Source organism: Synchiropus splendidus, chromosome 19, assembly GCF_027744825.2.
Source record: "Synchiropus splendidus isolate RoL2022-P1 chromosome 19, RoL_Sspl_1.0, whole genome shotgun sequence".
In the NCBI taxonomy this organism is placed as follows: Eukaryota; Metazoa; Chordata; class Actinopteri; order Syngnathiformes; family Callionymidae; genus Synchiropus; species Synchiropus splendidus.
The window spans coordinates 17,960,886-17,981,846 of NC_071352.1; the positions used below are offsets into that span (position 1 = coordinate 17,960,886).

At 46.4% G+C, this 20,961-nt stretch overlaps 4 protein-coding genes across 12 annotated transcripts; 1 reads left to right on the forward strand and 3 right to left on the reverse strand.

Annotated features, from left to right (window-relative positions):
• The first annotated feature begins 651 nt into the window (after window positions 1-651).
• cramp1 (cramped chromatin regulator homolog 1) lies at window positions 652-12,200 on the forward strand. Of its 4 annotated transcripts, XM_053850964.1 has the most exons (20): window positions 1,750-2,090; window positions 2,471-2,838; window positions 4,457-4,659; window positions 6,356-6,509; window positions 6,575-6,658; window positions 6,790-6,838; window positions 6,913-6,998; window positions 7,344-7,467; window positions 7,895-7,976; window positions 8,068-8,907; window positions 8,982-9,141; window positions 9,208-9,371; window positions 9,488-9,562; window positions 9,647-9,728; window positions 9,794-9,904; window positions 9,986-10,140; window positions 10,220-10,397; window positions 10,461-10,625; window positions 10,764-10,909; window positions 10,994-12,200. In XM_053850964.1, exons 1-20 carry the CDS (start codon window positions 2,041-2,043, stop codon window positions 11,105-11,107), a joined length of 3,390 nt encoding a protein of 1,129 aa, XP_053706939.1. In that variant the 5' UTR covers window positions 1,750-2,040; the 3' UTR covers window positions 11,108-12,200. The 4 variants fall into 4 exon arrangements, with proteins under 4 accessions (XP_053706937.1, XP_053706936.1, XP_053706935.1 ...); XM_053850962.1 differs by lacking the exon at window positions 1,750-2,090 and adding an exon at window positions 652-802 and having other exon boundaries at window positions 8,982-9,371; XM_053850961.1 differs by lacking the exon at window positions 1,750-2,090 and adding an exon at window positions 652-759 and having other exon boundaries at window positions 8,982-9,371.
• Window positions 3,053-14,258, reverse strand: dhrs7b (dehydrogenase/reductase (SDR family) member 7B). Of its 6 annotated transcripts, none has more exons than XM_053851135.1 (8): window positions 13,900-14,132; window positions 13,438-13,617; window positions 13,260-13,372; window positions 12,990-13,200; window positions 12,604-12,918; window positions 12,327-12,545; window positions 11,153-11,179; window positions 3,053-10,895 (listed from the first exon to the last, which is right to left on the reverse strand). In XM_053851135.1, exons 2-6 carry the CDS (start codon window positions 13,589-13,591, stop codon window positions 12,340-12,342), a joined length of 999 nt encoding a protein of 332 aa, XP_053707110.1. In that variant the 5' UTR covers window positions 13,592-13,617; window positions 13,900-14,132; the 3' UTR covers window positions 3,053-10,895; window positions 11,153-11,179; window positions 12,327-12,339. The 6 variants fall into 6 exon arrangements, with proteins under 6 accessions (XP_053707110.1, XP_053707111.1, XP_053707108.1 ...); XM_053851136.1 differs by having other exon boundaries at window positions 3,053-10,927; XM_053851137.1 differs by having other exon boundaries at window positions 3,057-11,179; window positions 12,604-12,756; window positions 12,826-12,918; window positions 13,900-14,129.
• A 743-nt stretch (window positions 14,259-15,001) lies between these two features.
• On the reverse strand, window positions 15,002-17,895 carry tmem11 (transmembrane protein 11). The gene is made up of 2 exons (XM_053851174.1): window positions 17,817-17,895; window positions 15,002-16,067 (listed from the first exon to the last, which is right to left on the reverse strand). The coding sequence occupies exons 1-2, from the start codon at window positions 17,861-17,863 to the stop codon at window positions 15,551-15,553; spliced, it is 564 nt and encodes a 187-aa protein (XP_053707149.1). The 5' UTR covers window positions 17,864-17,895; the 3' UTR covers window positions 15,002-15,550.
• A 593-nt stretch (window positions 17,896-18,488) lies between these two features.
• On the reverse strand, window positions 18,489-20,589 carry natd1 (protein NATD1). Its single transcript, XM_053851182.1, has 3 exons — window positions 20,377-20,589; window positions 19,765-19,883; window positions 18,489-19,675 (listed from the first exon to the last, which is right to left on the reverse strand). The coding sequence occupies exons 1-3, from the start codon at window positions 20,483-20,485 to the stop codon at window positions 19,559-19,561; spliced, it is 345 nt and encodes a 114-aa protein (XP_053707157.1). The 5' UTR covers window positions 20,486-20,589; the 3' UTR covers window positions 18,489-19,558.
• Between the last annotated feature and the right edge of the window lie 372 nt (window positions 20,590-20,961).

Consider the following 20,961-nt stretch of genomic DNA (forward strand, 5'->3'; position numbering starts at 1 on the left):
TGTTTTTGAATCCATAAAATGACAGGCCACGTAAATGTTACAGATACTTTTCAATACAAGTATCCGCCCATGGGAAGTGTGACCCTTTAAAAGCCACACCCGTGCCCTGTTTTAAAAATGCGAACTTCAAACGATGTATAATGACAATTAATATTGCCCTAAAGTTCAACTCATTTGACTCGGGCTATTCAATTAACACGAGATATTAGACAATGTTAAACAGCGGGTTGTATGTCAGAGCAGTCTACCGTCACGTTCCTTGTTTTCAAAACACAATGGTTCGGTATTAAATGTAACACCCAAATACAATTGAAAATGGAGCTGCATTGAACTTCTGATACTTTTAAAATGTTTATCTATGTCACCATTGGATCCATGATGGCTTTAGTCATGTGAGGGTCACAACCTAAAAAGTAATTCATATTTAACAAAAACTTGGAGAATGTTTCTCCACGTCACTTTACACGCAAAGTCGTTAAAAAAAAGAAAGAAACAGGAAGAGTGCCTCGATTGGTCCTTGGTCGTATTCAAACTTGCAAATAATTGGCGTAGCAATCTGTCAGTTATCTATTTATTATACGCCTCCCTGTTTTTATGGCCAATCAGAGCTATTGTTTTCGTGTCGCGGTGGGCGTGCCAACGCGCGTGCAGACTCGAGCCACAGGAACTGTCATCGCTGAGAGGTTGGAAGGCGGCTGTCAGCTAGCGATGCTAACTTATGTTTGGACTGGAAATTACTCCGAGAAACTTCCACTTGAGGTGAACATTTTATATCGACGTGTCATTCCAGATCCAAGTTAAGGTACTGTTTTTGCTTGCCTTTAGTTACAGTTATGTTTTTGCGCTCACGACTTGTTTGATTTGTGTTAGCTGGAAAACCACAACGCTAACATGCGCCAAATGAATGGACACCTGTTTACATGTTTTTCCGCGAAGGAACCTTTTAAATATCACATTGTTCCTGCAGTGTCAGTAAGTAGGTCCTGAGTCCAGTGTTTAAAGAACTGAACGTATGTATTGTTATTTCTGGAAGAATGCCTGAAAAGCAACACTAAATTAACAAAAAGACTTACAATAACTTGCTATTTCTCATGTGTAATGGCGAGTATCGTGTTGTAAAACACGAATTGCGTCTGATATATGATAAACTATTTACATTTGAATTTGTGTGTGCATTGCACTTTACGTGTATTTTCTCAATGAGGTTGAGTGATTTAAAATATAGTGAGTGAACCTCAAAGTGAATTCATATCGTGTTTATAGGTTAAGCAGTTTTCATAACCCTTATTTTAATAGTAGTTGAGCTTTTTTTTACAGTTAATGCGGCAAGTTTACCTTTTACACAAACCTGAAATTACATAAAATTGCAGTTGGTGGTAACTGGAGTTCCTTTACCCATTACTCACTGTCCCTTTGTCTTATTTTCGCTGCTATGATGGAGTAAAACTTTGGAAATCAATATCAATAAACTACAGATGTATTTAACGGGAAACTCACATTGAAACACCAACTATGTATATTTCTGCTTTGCGATACAAAAGCACTTGTTGTTTGCTAACTTAGACATGTTCCCTTGTTTCTGTTCACAGCTTGATGATGGAGTTAGTTTGAATGAATGCTTAGTGAGTGATTTGTGGACGATGGCAACTAGAATAAATGTGTAACAGCTGGTTTGTAGGTTAAACGTAACAACAATGGTGTGTGATTGATTTGCTTTATTTCTGTATGAGACTGTGACGTCAAGTTAGTCCTCTTGCGAACACTTTAATAAAACAATGCATATCGACGCAGAAAATACTGACAGACTAACGCAGGTCCTCTGTCGATATGTGAAGTGTGTCCCCTTGCAAATATGTTCATTCGTTCTATTCCTTTTGATATATTATCACCGACTAATGTTGCCGATGGTGAACAGTTGAGCTGCGCACAGTTGAGTTCAGTCGAGGCTGGAGCAAGAAGAGGGCAAGAGAGCTGGGAGACAGTTGGAGCTTTTATTATGCCCACATTGATCATTTGTTGCTTATTTACCCGGTCGGACCCATGGTGAAGAGAAAGAAGACGTCATCGACAACCGAAGAGCATGAAAATGGGTATATTTGCGTTAGAATTAAACACTTTAATCATAGGTCGAATGTGCCGAGGACTGTTGGTCGTCGTTTCTGCAGGGCGCTAAACGGAAAAGCGCTCGCATTTGAATTTAGTTGGAATACAGCCTCGAATGTTAACTCTCGGGAATATGGACCACTCGTTTAGCATGTCGGTTAGTTTGTGCACACTTTGACGTGTTTTCGGTGATTTATTTGGTGGTTTTAGATGGATATTTTTGGCGTTGTTTTGTCGGGACTGGAGAGGGGATTTGAAACAAACAGCGGCGGCCATGTTGAGAGACAGTGAACGTCGTCTTTAGAAGTTCATTCCGAGCAACGTTTCGCTCATAATCTGTTAATTTTCGCTGGATGTGTTTTGGCAGCATGACATCGGGATCCAGGGAGGGGATCGGTGTCGATGGGGGAAGGAATCCGGCCAGGAAAGCCGAAGGTTGCGACGAAGAGGAGAGCGGAGAGCCAGCGACCGAGGAGCGCAGTACAAAGGGAGACGACGGAGTGGAAATTCTTAATCCATCAGTCTCGGGTCTCAGTCCCGGTCCAACTCCGGTCCCGCTACCGAACCGAACAGGACCGGCTTCGACCCAACAGTCTCAGTCCTCCACGGAGCCGGCCCCTCCTTGTCACGACCAACATCATTTTCTACGATCAAGTGTTCGACCTCCAAGCAAGAGGATCCGGAAGGATTCCATAGGCTCAGCCATCAACGGACACGGAGGGACCAAATCCAGAGGTACTGTAGATGACCCGTGCGTGGGGTTAGTCGGGGTCACTTAAATTATTAATTTGGATAGTCGTTTTTTTGTTCAGCCCTTGGGAGAACTGGATTTCCTGCAGCATTTCAGTGAAATGTCTGCAACTTGAAATGATAGAGAAACTGAAGAAACTCTTCACCAGGAGTAACATTTGTCACGCCTAAATCAGACGAGCTTTCTTGTTGCAGTTGTTTTAATAGTGTTCACTTTCCAAGTACAGAAGGGACAGAATATTTTATTTTGAGCAAGTGTACCTTAATTTTCTTATACTATTATTTATCATAGTACAACATTCAAGCTTTAAATAACATTTCGAACTGATGTCCATGTCTCATTTCAAACATTTATGACAAAAGCAAACGACTAAATAAATAACCAGAATTGAGTGATCAAATTCTATTTGTCACACAGAATTAAAAAAACATTTTTCTGACACCTGAAATAAAATTTAGAAGGTACCTCAACTTTCTGATATATTTATTTTAAGATGGTTATGGGCAAGCGTGTGTTCACAGTGTCGACACCGTTTATGAAACGAATAAAACTCCACTCACGACAGTCCATAAACAGCATTTCCTTGATTTTACCCTCGTGACTGGAGTGATTGCAAAATGATCTTAGGTGACTTGCCAGCACATCGAAAACACCCGAGTAACAGTCTCGCAGCACTGACGGGCGACAGAGAAATGATGGCCTCAAAGCGGTCAAGACCTCAGATAGTTATTAGTTGCTCTACCGGGCTACTGCTAAGGCTAGGTCAGGTGTAGTTGCTGCCCCAGAATTCTGCTTATGTATTAGACTCCTCAGTCAGGGAATACATTTCTTGGATATAACTTGTTGGTACTCATTCTTACAAGTAAACGGACGCACAGAGGTACACAGTAGGTGTATTTCCAATAGCTCTGACCTCAAAACCAACACACACGTTAAATATATTTATTTTTATAATACCGAGGTGTGGAGAGGACGATGTGATGTTCTGCTGCCTGTCAAAGTTGTAACCACATGCATTTTTAATGTCGATGTGGCAGTGTGACTGCTGTAAAGGCATGTGGTCGAAGTTCAATAATGTGTCCGAAAATTCATTTTCAGGCGGACCTCAGTTTGTTCTTTAGAGCTGACCGTACTGAGGAATGCAGGGGGATCTAGAATGCGACTGAATGGAGCTCAGTTTATTTTAATCTGATGCTATATTGGTACATGTCTATTTGGAACGAGACACATCTGGGTTACCGCTGCCGCACACGCATTTGCATCAGCATGTCTACAGTTAGTTTCACAGCACTGGCTGGTGGCAGTGTCCAGCTGAGATCAGTGTTTGTTTGGTTTCCTCCTGGCATTGTGCGCTAGGATACATTTGGCTGTCCGAGCCCACAACAAGGTGGTTTTGAACTCTCGACTCGCAGCCATATGGGCTCATTTTTTCTGCCGTGCTGCCAAAATTCAGCCCAGTGAGGCAGGGAAGCGGCAGGGGGTGTGACTGGTTAAGTTGTTTGGCTGGAGAGGAGTTTATAAAATACAGAGTAAAATATCTGATTTAAGTGTTTGTGTCCTACTAATTTCTTGTTGTTGTTTTTTTGTGTGTGTGTGTTACAGCCTCGGAGAATGGATCATCCACCCAGGGATCGGTGGGTCAGTCAGGGCCTTTGGCCAGTACCTTGGGGGGTGTTTCTAAGGCCTCCAAAGGCCAAGGTCCTACTGATAAAGAAGAACAAGCTGGCAACCAGAAGAGGGCTCGTCGACAGTGGGAGTCATGGAGTGCTGAAGACAAAAACAGCTTTTTTGAGGGGCTGTATGAGGTACGTTTTTAGATACCTGCTTAGGTATATCTTTTTTAAATGTTAAGGATGATTAAAAAGTGGTTCCAACAAGGAAGTTACCTCTAGATAAATTTAGTTATTAAACACTTGAATTTCATGAACACAGGGTGGGTGAAATGGTCCCACAAAAATGTATTTTAAATGTTATAAAAATGTGGCTTTTTTTTCCCTCCAAAAGTGCAACTCGGGTTGCCTCCCATTATGTATATTGCAGACACATTTTAGACCCTCAATCTCACATTTACATTTTGCCTGTGTACTGAATTAAGTAACAGCAATTGGGGAGATGCTCAGTGTTGAACCTTGTTGTGGTTTGACGTCACACTTTTTCGGGGTCAAAGCTTGTATATTTGAGATGGTGTTCAACGATGTCACTGTTGTGTAGTGACAACTTATATTGGGAGAACATAGTGGAGGTGGCTGCCTGAATGTTAGAGCACTAGTGCTGTGTTTAAAAAATCGATTTTCTGATTCTGAATCGATTCGTACATTAATTCCATGAAAATCGATTTGTGTGTCCAAAGATCGGATTAATTAATTTACGTTTTAACACATATTCTCCGGGTGAAGTCCAAGCCCTTTGACGACCTCACGAGTCACGTGACGCGACATCACCCAGCGCTCCTGTCCAAGCCATCCACCGGGCCACAACAAATGAAACTCGAGCGAACTTTACCACCACCGGGTAGTTCTGCACGCTCTGTCAAAATAACTGAAGTGATTGCGGGCTTCACTTGCAAAGATATGCGCCGGGTTAGGGTCTTCCGTCGTTGAAAACGAGGGCTTCAGGCGGCTAATGACCGTAATAGAGCCACACTACGCTATGGTGTCTCTCAAACGTCTGTTATCCCAAGCATTGCACCGGTCAGTAAAAGAAAACGTGAAAAGTAAGATTCAGTCGGCAGTCAGGGTGGGCATTACAAGAGATACGTGGACATCTTGGCAGTCTTACACGAGTCTGACAACTCACTATATTGATGAGGAGTGAGACCTCTTGTCGTACGTACTACAGACCACAGAGAACTGTTCACATACTGCGCAATGACCGTCAGGTTGCTGTGAAGTCAGCACTCTGTTGACATTTTCACTCGCTGAGAATATCTTTCTTTCATTTTGATAATAAAATAAAAATGCATTAGTATTAAACAGCATCTTTTGGGTGAATTGTTCATGTCCTATTTCTAATAATGCAGCAGTCCCATGAGCCAGTCCCATCTGCCGTTCTGTGTCTGGATCTTTATTATCATTTACTATGAATCCTTCATTCATTTCCTGTTGAATGTCAATATGATACTAGTATTAATATGTTGCGTCACTTGTCATGTGATTATGGCAGTAGCTCAGAAAATGGTTTAAATACTAACCTGAAGAGATTGGATGGAATCGAATCGATTCTTGAAATTAGAATCGATACCCAGCCCTATAGAGCACTGCAGGGATCTGTAGTGTAGTGAGGTTTGTGGCTGCCGACAGACTTGTACATGGTTGTTGCATCGTTCTTGTGTGTGGCTGCTATACAAACTGATAAGCTGTTGCGCTGGTTAAATCCTCACCACTTCTATCTTGACCCACGTACTGCCAACCAAATTGTCACCCGCTAAATCCAAAGTCGCCGCTGTGTTTCTTGCATGCAGCGCTTTCACTGCCACTTCGATTTCCGTCTGCTCCTCTCTAGCATGGGAAGGATTTCGAGGCCATCCAGAACAACATCGCCATGAAGTACAAGAAGCGAGGGAAGCCTGCCAACATGGTGAAGAACAAGGAGCAGGTGCGCCACTTCTACTACCGGACCTGGCACAAGATCTCCAAACACATCGACTTTGCTAACGGTGAGCCGCCAGATATTTTTCATCAAAGCCTTTTTTTGTAAACACATGCCGTTGCCTGTCCTCAGTTTACGCCCGTGTGCTGAAGAAGTCCTCCCAGGAACTCTACGGGCTCATCTGCTACGCTGAGCTCCGCAAGAAAGTGGGAGGCTGTGAGTGTCGGAGCCGTCCTTGTTTACACTGCGTTTATGTTCCAGTGATTAGGCAGGAGGTCACGAGGGGGCAGCTGCTCCTGAGGGACGGAAGGTTGTAAACATAACAGGTTGTGTTTCGTCTCCCACAGTAATGGACGATAAGAACGTGGCAAAGCTGAATGAGCTCATCCAACAAGGGTGAGTCCAAATGTTATAACCGTCTGCGGTTATGACCTCATGCGGCCAAACGTGCCATGCTTCTGTCTCCGCAGGGCCACCACTGTGCGCTCCAAAGGCAGGAACCTGCGGATCAAAGCCCCCATGTGTCGAGCGCTGAAGAAACTTTGTGATCCAGATGGTAAGATCCAGGTGACCCAGAAGATGATGGGGAAACAACATCGCAGCATAAAGATGTCAGGAACAGCGGGGGTGGGGTTTGATAGCAACAATAGCAACGTGTGGGCTTGTCGTGTTTCCATGGTTACCCAGATTATGGAAGAGAAAGACTGAACGCACTGACCCAAAGGCTAGATTATAGAGCAGGTGACCATTTTTTAAACTAGTGTCTCTATTTTTGTGGACAGTTTCCTCATATGGTTCAGAATCATTTTGCCTATTTAGAACACTGGGTCTGTCAGTTTTTGACCCATATCTCAGTCAGTAAACCCTGGAAACTTTGAAGTCAAATCCCTTTCATCTGCAGGCGTGAGTGACGAGGAGGACCAGAAGCCAGTGCGTCTTCCTCTCAAGGTCGCTGTGGAGCTGCAGCCGCGAAGCAACCAGTCGTGGACCCGAGTCCAGAGTCTTGCTCACAACCCCCGTCTAAGGTGAGAGCTTTCATCCTCTGTGACAGTCTGTATTTCAGTCACCTTCTGTTCATACACTTAAACCCATGAATGTCCTCTCTTGCATAAAAAAACTCATGCTCCGCAACATTTCCTGAGCATTGCTCAGCTCTTTATTTTTAGACTGAAAGCTGTCGTCGTGGTCTCAATACTGTGTTTCAGGATTTTACTTTCTCTGGAAGTTCAGTTAAATTTGGGCTGTGGATTGTTGATCTGCAGATGTAATGATCCAGCACATTCATCTGTTGTTTGACCTGTGCAGAACACTGTCACAGATGAATGATGGGGAGAACAGAAATAGCACTTTTGTGAAGTAATTCTAGTGTTGTGTTACAGCGATGGGACCATGTGATTCATAAACACAACTTCCTCTCTAGTGATGTTCCTATTAAAGCATCTCTAATTGCAGGATGGTGGTGGAGCTCCACAGGAAGGTCTCCAGTCTCATCGAGTACCTGAAGCAGAAGTGGGCATACCACGACCAGCGAATCGTATCCTTACACCTGGTTTTAGATCAAAATCCCGAGCAGAGATCCGCGGATCTGTGTCTGTCACCAATGACCTTGACTCTGACCTCTGCAGCTGAAGAGTCTGATGGAACGTGAGGCTCTGGAGGGAACCTCTTCCAACTCTCCCACCAAGTCCTGGCTAGAGGAGCTCTTCTTGTTCCCGGCCGAGAGCAGCACTTTAACCACGCTGCCCGGCGTGGCCCGAGTGGTCCACTCCAAGGCCTCCTGCACTGTCCACTGGCAGGAGAGCGGGAAGAACCGGCCCAATACCAAGGAGCTGCCCACTGTCCAGATCCTGGGGATTCAATCGGCAGCTCGCGCTAAGCCTGGAAAAGCAACTTCTGCGGTGTCGGTGAGCGCCTGTGAGGCCTCACTGGAGAGGGCGGAGGAGAAGACTGCACTCTCTGGGGTGTCACCTGCCTCATGTGTGCCGGTGGTTGCCAGAGAGGAGGCCGTCGAGGGGAGCAAGATTCCTCTGGGCGAAGACGGGATCTGTGGTTCATCTGTGACCAGTACAACAGATAATATGTGCATTGGTGCGGAGAGCTTGTCAGAGCTAAGCAAAGAGGAGCAGAACCTCGGCACCTCCTCGCCAGAGATGACGCCGTCTCCTCCAGCGAAGGCTCCGGTGGCTGCCTCAGACGAGGGACTTCTGTCCGGCGCTAAAGAGCGGACGATCGAGCAGATCAGGGAGGAAGGCTGGAGTGCCCGCGACGCGGAGAACGTCACGCTGGCTGAGCTCTACCTGATGTTCGGGAAGCCCGGGAAGTTGCAGCTGGAGTACGAGTGGCAGACTGTCGCGCCTCCAGACGGCAGCCAGGAACACGGACTCACCGTCAAACCAAACCCTACACAACGTGTTCTGCGTTGTCTGCTCAGGCTGGTCAACACTGAGGTCAACCCCAAACCAGTGGTAAGGATGATCTTCTTATGTTCAGACACACTCCATCCAGGAAACATTCAGTTGAAATCGTGTTCTCCTCGCAGCCGCCTGAGTTGTGTTCCACTGCCACCTCCCCTCTCAAGAGCCAGCAGGACGAGCCTCTCACTCCTCCAGGGAAAGCTCAGGTAGCAGGGGTCCGCAGCCCCAACTATAGTCGGCAGCAGCTCACCGCCCGAGGGGCGAGGTCTAACGTCGGGGGCGCAGGTACCGATCCCATATGTCCTAGTCAGCAAGGTCGCGTCCGGACAATCATGACTGGCGTCTGCGCAGGCGGACGGAACCTTCCTCGCTCCCTGCTGGGGTCCAGCGATCCAGAGAGCGGAGTGTTTGCAGTGCCCACGACCCTCCCCCCAAACAGCTCCCGACACAACCGAATGTTCTCCCCCAACAAGGAGGCGGAGCTCGCGCTGAGGCAGCAGCTCGACTCCATCAGCGTAAGAGAAGCCTGTTTTCTGACAACTCTTCTTGAGCCCATCTTGCTCCCGTAGTGCCACCCTGGACTCTGCAGGGTTAAAGTTGAATTTGTGATGAATCAGGTTTTCCTCCGCAGATGCACTCGGACCTTTTCCTCTCCAGACAGAGGAAGCCTCGAAACAGACAGTTGCGCAAGCCACTGGTGGTTCAGGTGAGTCACTCAGAGCAGTGAGGGCGGAGCTTTGAAAAAGAGAAAAATGCAGAGTCATGAAGATGATCCCCTTCTTGCCTGCAGAGGACTTTGCTGCCGCGGACGACGGGCGACACGCCGCAGCACGTCTGCTCCTTCTCCATCCTGTCCAACTCTTCCGCCACAGGTACAACAGCCTCCTGCAGCACGAGCTGCGTCTGAGTCAGCTGACCTTTCTGTCACCTTCATCAGGAACTGGATCTTTTCGGCCAATCCAAACGCGACTCACTCCCCCCTCACGACCTCCTCAGTCCAAAACTGCTCCTGGTGCTTCGACATCTGCAGTGAGCAGCCAGCTCTCCAGTATGTTGCTCACATCGTGGCTTCTTCTTTAGTAAATACAGCTGAGTGTGCGGTGAGTTTGAAACCACAATGTGTGTTCAGGCGCCATCGACCTGGCAGCTAAATCGGCTGGCATCATCCCTGAGAGTCCCCGCAGAGACGGCGACGTGCCCTCTGGTGACAACACCTTGATCACGACTGAAACACTCCCTAAAGGCCAGGAGGACTCACGGCTTCTCCAGCACTCCATCACTGAGGTTAGGGATCTGAACACTACATGTTCATGCAGAGCATGTAGTGTTTCAAGGTGGCGCTGTTCTCTCTCTCTCGCTGCAGAACGGTCTGGCTCAGCCTCCGTCACCCGGAGCGGACTCTCTTCTGTCGCCCCCTAGTGTCGCCTCACTCTTAGACATCTCCCTCCCGGGTCCCCCCGAAGAAGCACTGGCGCCCGGGGAGCCTCAGACGCACATCAGTGACTCCATCATCGAGCTGGCCATCAACTCAGCCCACTATGGTGAGTCTGCACGGTGGGCGGAGCCCGGGACAGCGTCACTGAGGGTTCCGTGTTCCCATCCAGGCGAGGAGTCGGCGCTCTCTCCGGCGAAGCTCGGCGGCCAGGCTGCCAAACTGTTGACCTCGTCTCCCTCAGCGAGTCCATCCAGAGGCTGGATCCCCTCACCCAGTCACGACCCCCAGTGGTACCCCAGCGACTCCTCAGACTCCACGCTCGGGTGCCTCCTGTGTAAGCCCTGAACTCCTCAGCAAATCTGCTGGTGCTTGAGACGGACGTGTCAGGAACACACTAGAGCTTCAGACATTTATTAGTTGCCGACAACTTCCGTCCATCCGACTCCTCCTCACCGCTTGTCTCCCTCCACAGCGAGTATGGTGTCGCCTGAGAAGAGCCGGCGCCCCACCTTGACCCCCTCTGGTCCCTCCAGCGGCACTGCCTTGTTTGGTCCCAGCCTCCTGGACTGCAACTCCCATGATTCCTTTCAGTCCCGCGGCCTCCCTGACGTGGCAGAAGTAAGACCTGTTCCTGTTCTGATGAGAGCATCACACTCGGCAGCTGTCACTTCAAGAGGCTAAGGACTGGTGCTTCTCCGGCAGGTGGACACCCAGCTGGCGTGCATGATGAGCGAGAGCAGCGTGGACTACATCGCCCGCTTCAACGACCTCGCCCAGCAGCTGGCCGTCACCGAGCCCTCCGTCTCACCCCCCTGAAGCAGCAGCCATCCTCGCCCTCGTGTGTTTAAGTGCAATAATTACCGTGAACTTTGACCTTCCCGTCTGGAGCTGCAGTTGAAGAAAGAGAGAGAAGAAAGAAAAAACAAACAAAACCCTTTAACAGCGACAACACGACCTCATGTACAGGAACCTTCTCTGCCATTCAACAACCCGTGTGTTCTACTCGGAGACGGCCAAAAGGTGCAGCAGGGGGCGCCAAAAGCTGCTCCTCTTCAGTAGTAGTAAGTCTTCGGCGTTCGGCAGCTTTCGCTTACCTCAACAAGATGGCCGACCTGTTTGGGGAACTCTATGGAAGTGAGGTCATTTTATAAACAAAAACAACTTTCCCTTTTTCTTGCACTTTTTACGAGCCTCACTTTTAAGAAAAAATAACAGAATTTTCTCTTTAATTTATGATAATTTTCTCCTTTTTTTATAATTTAAATTGAAACGATTCCATCGATCTGACAGACTGAACACGTGACACTCCATCCCATCTCCGCAACACTCGACCTTTAACGTTGGCATTCCTTTCACCTCTGAAGCCAAACTGTTTCAGATTTAACACTGAAAAACATCAAGATAATTCACTGGTGAATCTCAGGTGAATATAGAAGAAGCATTCAAAACATGAATCATGTCAGTGCAGCATATTCATCGAAACACACAAATGCTAATGCCAACTAACATGTCAATTTCCAGTCCAACCTTGGAGGAAAAACAACGACACTAACAGGACCGCTTCAAAGCCACACCCGCCAGTGTTGCCGAGTCTTCAAGAGCTTCCACACTTGGGATTATAATCCCGCGCCGCATCAGTCGTTTGACTTCGAATTCCTGTTGAATAAGTTTCTATTTGCAGGAATTCCAGCGTCGACATTTGTAACAAAGTGTAAATAGTTGACGGGACTATTTATTGTTGGAAAATTCAGACGAGTGGATTTAATTTAAGAGCTCTGAAAAAAGGAAATATCTATTTTAAGTTGTTGTAAGAGATGTTTTCCTGTGTATAAAGATTATCACAAAAGAAAATGTGTTTTCAATTGCCTTCAGATTGCATTCATTTAAATAAACAAAATAATGCAAACAACTTTGTTTTCCATGTTAAAAAATGGACGATCAGATTTGGCTGAATTAGTGCATTTTAATTGAAACTTGCGTGTTCCAGTGTGTCAGACTTCATCCCAAATATTCTGAAGCCAGGTGGGTTTCTCACCTGCCGACGCAGATCAGTCACTTTTGGGTTTCCGCTCCTTCTGAGCCCGAGAGGACATCAGTGCGAAGAAGAGTGTGGGCCACAGTGTGCGCAGGTAGATGGCCGCAGTGGCCAGTGGCCCCGCCAGCAACACGTCTTTGCTCTTCTGACCCACTGCCCACAGGACGGCTTGAGCCACCGAGTTGGGATCACGACCCGTCGCCGTGGTCTTGTCCAGAACTGGGAACAGAAACAGGCTCTCACACAGTCAGAATTTACACGTCCAATGAAAACTCACCTCCGTACTTGGACCCGTCTCCTGTGACGGCGTTGACGGATAAATTTGTTCGAACATAACCTGGACTTATGACCGTCACCGGAATGCCGAACTGCTCGACCTCTGCCCTCAGACAGTCAAAGTAGGCCTGGGTGGCGTGTTTGGACGCCGAGTCTGATGACAGAGTGAGCATATTCATGTCGTCACAAGGAAGGCTTGAGCCAGGATACGCAGCTGACTCACACGCTGATCTGAACGGGATGGAGATCTTGCCCTGGACGCTGCTGATGACCACAATGTGACCGCTGCGCCGCCGTACCATGGAAGGCAGAAGAGCTGAGGTGGACAAATTAACACTTTCAGTCTCTAGAAGAAGAAGAGTCCTAGGATCGACCCTTGAGTCTCACCTTGAGTCAGAGCAACAGGCCCAAAATAGTTTGTCTCCATCACTTCCCGCTGCACTAAGAGGTGTGTCTCCAGTATGTTGCCACGGTAACTGATGCCAGCATTGTTTATCAGAACGTCAACGTGTCCGTAACACTTGAGGATCTCTTTTGAAGCTTTGTCCACCAAAGCAGTGTCCGCGAGGTCAAAGGTGACGGTGCGGGGAGTGTGAGTCTGGACAGAAAAAAACGTTTATCAAAACTCACTAATAATTCATTGATCATGTGATCTACCTGCAGCGGTGCAGCAGCAGACGTCAACTCCTGGACGACTTGCTGCAGACGCCCCGAGTCTCGGCCGCACAGCACGAGTCGAGCACCTGCGGCGTGAAAGACTCGCGCGCACTCTGCAACACAACACCAACTCTGACAACCCGAACCAAACCACATGGGTGGAGGAAGGAACACCAACCTTTGCCGAGTCCGGAGCTGGCACCTGTGATGACCACCACACATCCCTTCAGATCTTTTCCATGTCTGCGCCTCAGGAGCTTCCGGAACAGCAGGAGAATCCCAACGCTAGCCAAGATCAGAGGCAGCATTCCTCCACTTGGAACGCGCTCCATTCACAACACTCTCCTTCAAGGTTTCCCTGAGACACACGTGTCATTCATTACTTGTAAAAACACATCCAAATGATGTCATTTTAGAGAACTTCCCTCGGGATTAATTAAGTTTTTCTGATTCTGATTTGAATATGAGCTGATCCGAACAGGCAAAACAAAAACCGAAATACAAGCAACACTGTTGCTAAAATAGTGAAAACACAAACATCCCTATAGATTGAGATGTTTGCAGAAACATGCTCTGATATCACGTCGTGGTAAATAAAATAAATACTAAAAATGAGAAAATACTGCTCTAAAACACTTACGTTCTTGCATTAGCCTATGCTATCTGTTTTCCCAATGAAAGTATTCCGCTTTGAGCGTAAACGGATTCGGTAGTTTTGCGGGTCAAAAAATCAAAAGTTCAACTCTGGTAAAGCAACAACAATTGTCACTTGTTGGGGAGAAGCATCGTCACATGGGCCGGCTAATGCTAACGCCTGCTATGACTAGACAACGTCAAGTTGTCTGAACGAGTCACCTCGAGTTCGGGGACTAGTCACTCACCCGAGTTAAGTGGTGTGTGCAGGTGCCATTTGTCTGTCGGTCACGGGTGGATTTGACAAGTAAACACAATGGACACGACCGACAGCGGCGAAACGACCGGAAACGAGGTGACGACACTTCCGGTTTGATAATAAGCACGACGCCGCGATATTTTTTTCTCTTATAAAACGAAAATGTTTTACCAGAATATTATAGTAGCATTTGCCGACTCGCCATTTCACTGTGATTATTTTATGGAAACAAAAACACTGGTTTCACACAGGTCGACGAGTCACGTGACGCGAAGGCGGCAACAGCGACATTTCTTTCAAATCCAAAAAAGAAACCTGAATAAAAGGAGTCCGTGTTTTAGATATCAAATTAACACAGAGAAATACGAGCGTATGTGGGGGATATTTAAAAGGCAACATATTAAACTTTAACAGTCGCACGTCAAAGAATTTCATTGTGAACCAAATGAATAAAACCTGAACTCGTTATATTACACAACAAAAATGTACATGTCACCTGTACTGATGTGTGTCCCAGCAGCAGCAGCAGCGTCTCAGGAAGAGGTCAGCTGACAGATATTGAGCGAGTGCTGGTTCTAGCTAATGAGGGCGACTCCGGTTGCTTCCCAGACTGCAGTTTCACGTCTGCTTGCCCAGTCTAATTGGGTTTTCAAGTATGAAGCGTCAGACAGGCCAGAGTTCAGCCAACACTATGAGCAGATGAAGAAGCCACAAAGAGAATGGATGTTAACTGTCTTACCTCGCAGCAGCAGCAGCAGACAGTTCTCATATTCATGATGAACAAAGCTTCCACTTCTACTCGAGTAGCTCAAAATGAAAAACCAACAAATCAGCGTTTTGAGAGCTAAAACATATCAGCAGTTTAATATCTATTGTAATAGTGCATTTAATAGATTTGGTGATGAGTGGGGGCTCAGTCTTCAAAGTGGAACCAAACAATCTCAAATAAACCTTTTCTGGACATCAAGTCGGCTTCATTTAATGAGAAAAAAAAAGGTCAAATAAAATACAGAAAAGTGAGTTTCAAATATCCTAAAGTTTAATGAAAGGGTGGCGATACCGATCAGCAAGAAAGGGGGTACAGTTAAAGAGCCGGTAGTCAAACATGGCCGTCGCTCGCACTGCTGATGTACCTTCCGCGGTGGGAGGAGGGTGCAGGAGGCGCGGGCTGACGGCGGAGGCGCAGAGTTACTACAGAGACACGAGTGCCGTCGTGGTCACATGGGAGTAAAGGAAACATGACGAGGAAAAACAATTCCTTCTAGTTTTAACTCTATCCATCTGATCAAAGTTCAAAATAGAGACAGCCGCCACCTCCGCGGAGCTTCGCTGCCGGGCTTGATGGTGACGTTTGTTTTCCTGTATTCGCTTTGCTTCTCACACCCGCTTCCGACAGCACTCATACCGCGTAGAGTTCGTAGATCTTCTTGGCGCAGTACGCCAGGGCAGCCAGCGCTATCGTGTTATGGAGTCTCTTTCTGTGGATGTCATCCCTGCGCACCAACACCACGGGTGTGGAGGAGGTGAGCGTGTGCAGGGGCAGCCGTGAGAGTTTTTGGCTGTCGTACTCCACCTGGTACTTGCAGCAGGGGTCAAATTGCCATGAAATCCCATAGAGAGCGGCGCAGGCGACGCTGAGGGCGCCAGCCGGCAACGCCACGTAGCGTGAGTACTCGGGAGGCAGCGAAAGCGGCGTCAGGAGGCAGGCCGCGCCCGACAGCACGGCCGTTTTGTGCAGGCAGTTGCCCACCGTGATCCACCGGGCCGTCTCGTCCCCGATGCGCGTCGGCTCGATGACGATGTACTTGTACTGGGCCTCCAGTGCCTGCTCCAGCTCATACTCAAACTGGTCCTGTGAATTCTCGCCGTTGTAGATCTCGTGAACGATGTAGCAGTCTGTCGCCGACATCGCACCTCTGGAAGATGTAGATCAGATCAATAGAAAGCGGAAGTCAATATTTGCTCGAGAGAAGTCAGCGACTTTTCATTTCACTTTGAAAATACACATCAATAAAGAATAACAGCTCCAAACCTGCAAACACTAGCATTGGAGAGATCAACGGACACAACAATTGCCATTAAAAATACAGGAAACAAGAGTTCCGGGGGGGTACACAACATAAGCAGTCAGCCGCCACCGCGCCACATATAGTGACCAAAAGCAAAAGTGGGACACCGTGCCTGAAATATACCTCGAAGCTTGACACTTATTACAAGACTAACTCAGTTCCTGTCTGGTTGCACAGACAATTTTGAGTCGTCTGAGCATCACCTAGTTCTCACTGGGAAAATAGGGGCAATACCAGGAAACATTTCAGTATGGAAGCAGAGCGAGGACCTGATTGTCAAACTGTGCTGACTACAAGGGAAAATAAAAAAACAAAACGGTGCACACCGTTGACAACAACAGGCGCTGTGCTCAGGGGAAGCTTTTAAGTGGCAGTGACCGAGGTGCTTCGCTTCAACAACATATTTGTCTCATCCACCCGCGTCGATGCATTTAAACAAACCAATAGGAAGCCTGATGTAGTTACTGCTTTACACAAGCAGATGGCCGACACCTGACACCCTTTGCCTTCATCTCAAGATACAACCTTTAGAAATAGTGACATCAAAGTTCAATTTCATTGGGTTTCGAGCTCTCTACGGCACAAAAACAAGCCTCTACACTTCACATTTTGTATAATTTAGGACAGCACGGTAGATAACTTAGATGAGTTGCCTGGTGGATAGATTAAGACTAGGTGGGTCATGAGAAATTTATTTTTAAAAAAATGTACATGAGACACTCAAATGGCCTTTTATCTCAGACGACTTGTTGAGAACCAATTTCAGAACAGACCACTGACAGATATCAAACCCTATATGACCTAATAAAGACACCTCTCGTGTCACTTCTAAGATCGTTCGATCAATTGTGGATATTTATTCCTTAATATTCATCGGATGTGATCGTTATAATAATGTGCATTTTATGGAATTCACACTTCTGATGTTAGAGGTCACGAACACAGCGACCTACTCATCTAAATATGATGATCACTTTGCTTTTGTTGTGTAGATCAAACCTGGTGTTGTGATAACGCCATGACCTAACTGTGCCTGCTGTCTCCATGACATGAGTGGATACATATCAACACCGAGGCCTCGAGCAGTTTCCAGGATAAGAGCAAAGATCACCGAGCTGACACCTGCAGAAGAGTTTTGACAGGTGTTCATGAGAAAAGGTCAAAATGTGCGTCAGTTCGGACAGAATGCCACCAAGTGTTGGGGGTTTGAAGCGCTCCAGCAACACCAATGAAAGTTGACCGACTGGACAGTGAAGTTAGAACTGCTCGACTTCTGGACTCCTACCGCCAAATTACACCGCAATCGAGTTACAGCGACTCGTTCAACTCAAATCCAGCACGACGCTGCAGATTATCAGCGGAGTTTCATCAAGAGATGTCGAGTGTGAAAAACAAAACATCTCATGAACTGTTTCCTTGCTAACGCTAACTAGCCTAGGAAGCTAATGTTGGCTAACCAGTCCGATTAAAATATCCAGTTGTACCGCAAAACATTAGCGTAAGTCAGGTATGAGTCCGGGCGAAAACTGACATGGACAAGATGTTGTAGTCGAACGTAACAGTTTGGTTTATTGGTCAAGATTTGGTGCAACTGACCTCTCCCTGCTTACTGGGACACCGCGCCTCCTTCCCAGCGACGCCATGTTGGAGATGCAACCGTGATTGCAGCTGACGACAGTTGCCGCAAAGCCTTGTGGGTGCTGTAGTGGTCAACCAGTGAAAAGAACCCGAAGGCTGAGCACGATATAAACTTCAATACCCATGATGCAACGGTGAGACAGTACCTGCCGTTCACATCGTGCACTCAAGTCAGAAAGGTCAGAGGATGGCGTTAAATAAACGGAATGTTTGCGGTGTGGACTCACAGGAGTGGCTTGATAGCCAACTTATATTGTCACGCATTACGCTTATTCATCAGGAGATGGAACTTGAACAGTTTATATTTGGTGGGAAACGTGGGTGAAGCACAGTCTGCCTGTGGTGTGTAACCTGAAGCTGTAAACGAAACAACTACGGTCATGTTGTGGTATGCGAGGCCAGATGGAAACAAATACCAAACCCCAGCCATTACTCTGGAAAACCTTTGCTTCTATAGTCAACAATGCAAGAACCACAATGTAAAGCAACAATATTGACTTTATTAAATGGTTATTATTGAAAATAAAAGGAATTGTCTTCATTTACAGTTGGATATGTTTACTCCTTTATTTTACAGTGTAAAGTTGACAATCATAAGTAGCCTGTGAGTGAAGTGTCAGCAATAACAAGTCAGTATTGCATTAATTTATTCAAGACGGTTACAGAGAAACATCAGGATTGCTATACATTTCACACTCAAACAGTGAAATCAGACTTTTCTTTAATAAAGTACTTATTGTTCCACGTCACCACCAGCAGACTGTGGACGAACCTGAGATGTTGTTTCTCGTCCACACATCAGATTGTCGACAGCAGAGCTCACCATGAACACAGTTATATAAAAAGCACGCTGTCAGCGACAGTTTCGACAGGAGCTGGATTTACGACCAGACGACTTGCCGATGGAAAATGCCCAGGTTCATGCTGAGAAATGGAACCAAACTCTTGTAGCACAGTGTAGTTATCGACTCATCTGAAGAGGTTTAGGTCTTTGGCTGTAAACTGGAATGATTTAAAATACATAAACACATTGATAATAGAAGATGGCCTTTCAAAATAAGACAAAAAAAAGATTCAGCATACACACAACTACAGAACAGACTGAAAAAAAAAGTGGATTATCACACAAATATAAGATTAAAACAACCAAAAAAACAACTTTTTTCAACATTAAAAATGCTCCTGCTTAGACTTTGGAGCACAGAATTGTCAAAAGCAAAGTCAATTTGCATCGACAGAGATGGAAAATGGTCATGAATAATTGCCTATTATAAAACTACCACATAACATTTGGTGTCAAACACAGCACTGAGTGGATAAACAACATCTTTTGCCCCACACTACAGCTTTAGTTTTGGCCTGTATGAAAAAAAGTATCAGGTGAAACTGCTCAAATGCTCAGTGTTTCACTGCAAACAGGAAACAAAATGAGCCACAACAAGGATAATGACAAAACAAGTGTTGCTGTGGTTCACAGGGGTTTCACAAAGGGGTGAGAGTTAATGCTGACTCATTCCTAGCAGCTGGGATTCTGGTGAGTCTGTGAGCTTCAGTGGAAGCCCCTGCCAGCTGGTTCTGTTCATCAGGTTGTTGTGGACGGTAATGAGCACTCACAGATGGATCACGGTGTCCCCTGCACTCACGTCAGGATCTAGTCACATGACCGTCCGTTTATTGTTGTCAGCGTCCGTCCTCCCAGCTCATCGATAAATGTGATCAAAGTAGTGAGGTTGAGGATTCTCTTTGACATATTTCTGAATGTACCAGCAGGTGAGGTGAGCTTTCAGGTCCTCCTCCACCACAAAATCCATGGCCGCCTGCCACCAGATCAAACACAGGCCCATCAATAACAACAGTGCTACAGAGGCTGTTGCAGTGCAGTATGAGATGGCAGTGATGGACGTACCTTGGCCAGATGTTTGGCAATCCCTCGTCCTCTGTAGGCATCCGGAACCTCTGTGTGTTGCAAGTCCACTGTCTTCTTTCCGATATATTCATAGAGGAGAACCGCCCGGTCGTGAGAGCCTGAGGCGGGACACACAAGTGACCTTTTTTAGCTTTTAAGTTTGACTCCACCCACTTCCAAAGTAGCTCTTGGACCCAGTTTGGCTCTAAGAAACAGCAAACATCATACAACCGCAGCAATATTTGCTGAAAACAAAAACTGAGGCCCGGGACTGTTAAAGTAACAGCGCAGTATTGCACGGTATTATTTAATAAGACAAATTTGTTCGGTTAATCTCGGTAATCTTCGTCGGCGGTGACTGGTTGGGTGCGTGTTTTGGTAAATGTCGCCCCCCTGTCCTCAGTTTTCCAGGTCCAGAGTCTGTCTCCCAGATTTAACAACTAATCGTCATCATTTCCGCCATAAACAAATTGACACTATGTCTACGATGAGTATCGCTCATGAAACATTATAAACGACAATCCGATTGTTGATATAAGCAAAGGAAAAGTGCTATCTTAAAGCGGAGGCTAAGGTTAGCCAACAGCCCCGCTATTGTTTACATGGACGCACCGTTGAATCTGATGACAAACTGTCGCCGCTTTTTGTCGTGTTCCACCTGGATCGGAGTGTTGCCGTTCTCGAAAGCGTTGGCCGCAGCTGTTGGAGCCGCCTGAGCCATGGTGGGAGTCGGCCGTTCGCTACCGAGCGGCGTCGCTAACCTGAAATGGCTTCATGAAACGATGAAGCGTGAGAGAGCAAAACATTTCACGGAGCCAAATCAGCTGTGGGGTCACGTGACTGGCAGCCAATCATCGACGATGGTTTCAGTCGACGAGAAACCACAAAATAAACGATAGTAAGTTGGGAAGTTGTGATTTTAGGTTATGATTCGCTTCACTACAAGTCTGTATTTAGCTTAGAATAAGCAAACACACGCGATTTTTAAAAATAAATCCGGATTCATTTTAGGTTTTAAACCATAATTTATTCTAATTTGATCATCTTCATCGTTACATCAGTCGAAAGTTCAGAAATGCTGTCGTCAATAATAATAATTAATAATGTGCTAACAGCAAAAATAACTGCTGAGTGAAAGCATTTAAATCAGAAATTTGATTTTAACATTCGTCTCATGACAGACGTGAACCTTGTAGT

Bases quoted from the DNA above. Each gene is read 5' to 3' on its own strand.
- natd1 (XM_053851182.1), bottom strand. From the start codon at position 20,485: ATGGCTCAGGCGGCTCCAACAGCTGCGGCCAACGCTTTCGAGAACGGC. The intron at 19,884-20,376 runs GTGCGTCCATGT...GTCCCGCCTCAG, and splicing joins GTTTGTCATCAGATTCAACG to GCTCTCACGACCGGGCGGTT. The intron at 19,676-19,764 runs GTACGTCCATCA...ATCTGGTGGCAG, and splicing joins TTGCCAAACATCTGGCCAAG to GCGGCCATGGATTTTGTGGT.
- cramp1 (XM_053850960.1), top strand. From the start codon at position 2,041: ATGGTGAAGAGAAAGAAGACGTCATCGACAACCGAAGAGCATGAAAAT. The intron at 7,977-8,067 runs GTATCCTTACAC...TGACCTCTGCAG, and splicing joins CATACCACGACCAGCGAATC to CTGAAGAGTCTGATGGAACG. The intron at 8,908-8,981 runs GTAAGGATGATC...TTCTCCTCGCAG, and splicing joins AGGTCAACCCCAAACCAGTG to CCGCCTGAGTTGTGTTCCAC.
- tmem11 (XM_053851174.1), bottom strand. From the start codon at position 17,863: ATGGCGTCGCTGGGAAGGAGGCGCGGTGTCCCAGTAAGCAGGGAGAG. The intron at 16,068-17,816 runs GTCAGTTGCACC...TACATCTTCCAG, and splicing joins GTCCCAGTAAGCAGGGAGAG to AGGTGCGATGTCGGCGACAG.
- dhrs7b (XM_053851135.1), bottom strand. From the start codon at position 13,591: ATGGAGCGCGTTCCAAGTGGAGGAATGCTGCCTCTGATCTTGGCTAGC. The intron at 13,201-13,259 runs GTAGATCACATG...TTTTCTGTCCAG, and splicing joins CTGCTGCTGCACCGCTGCAG to ACTCACACTCCCCGCACCGT. The intron at 12,919-12,989 runs GTGAGACTCAAG...TGTCCACCTCAG, and splicing joins GCCTGTTGCTCTGACTCAAG to CTCTTCTGCCTTCCATGGTA.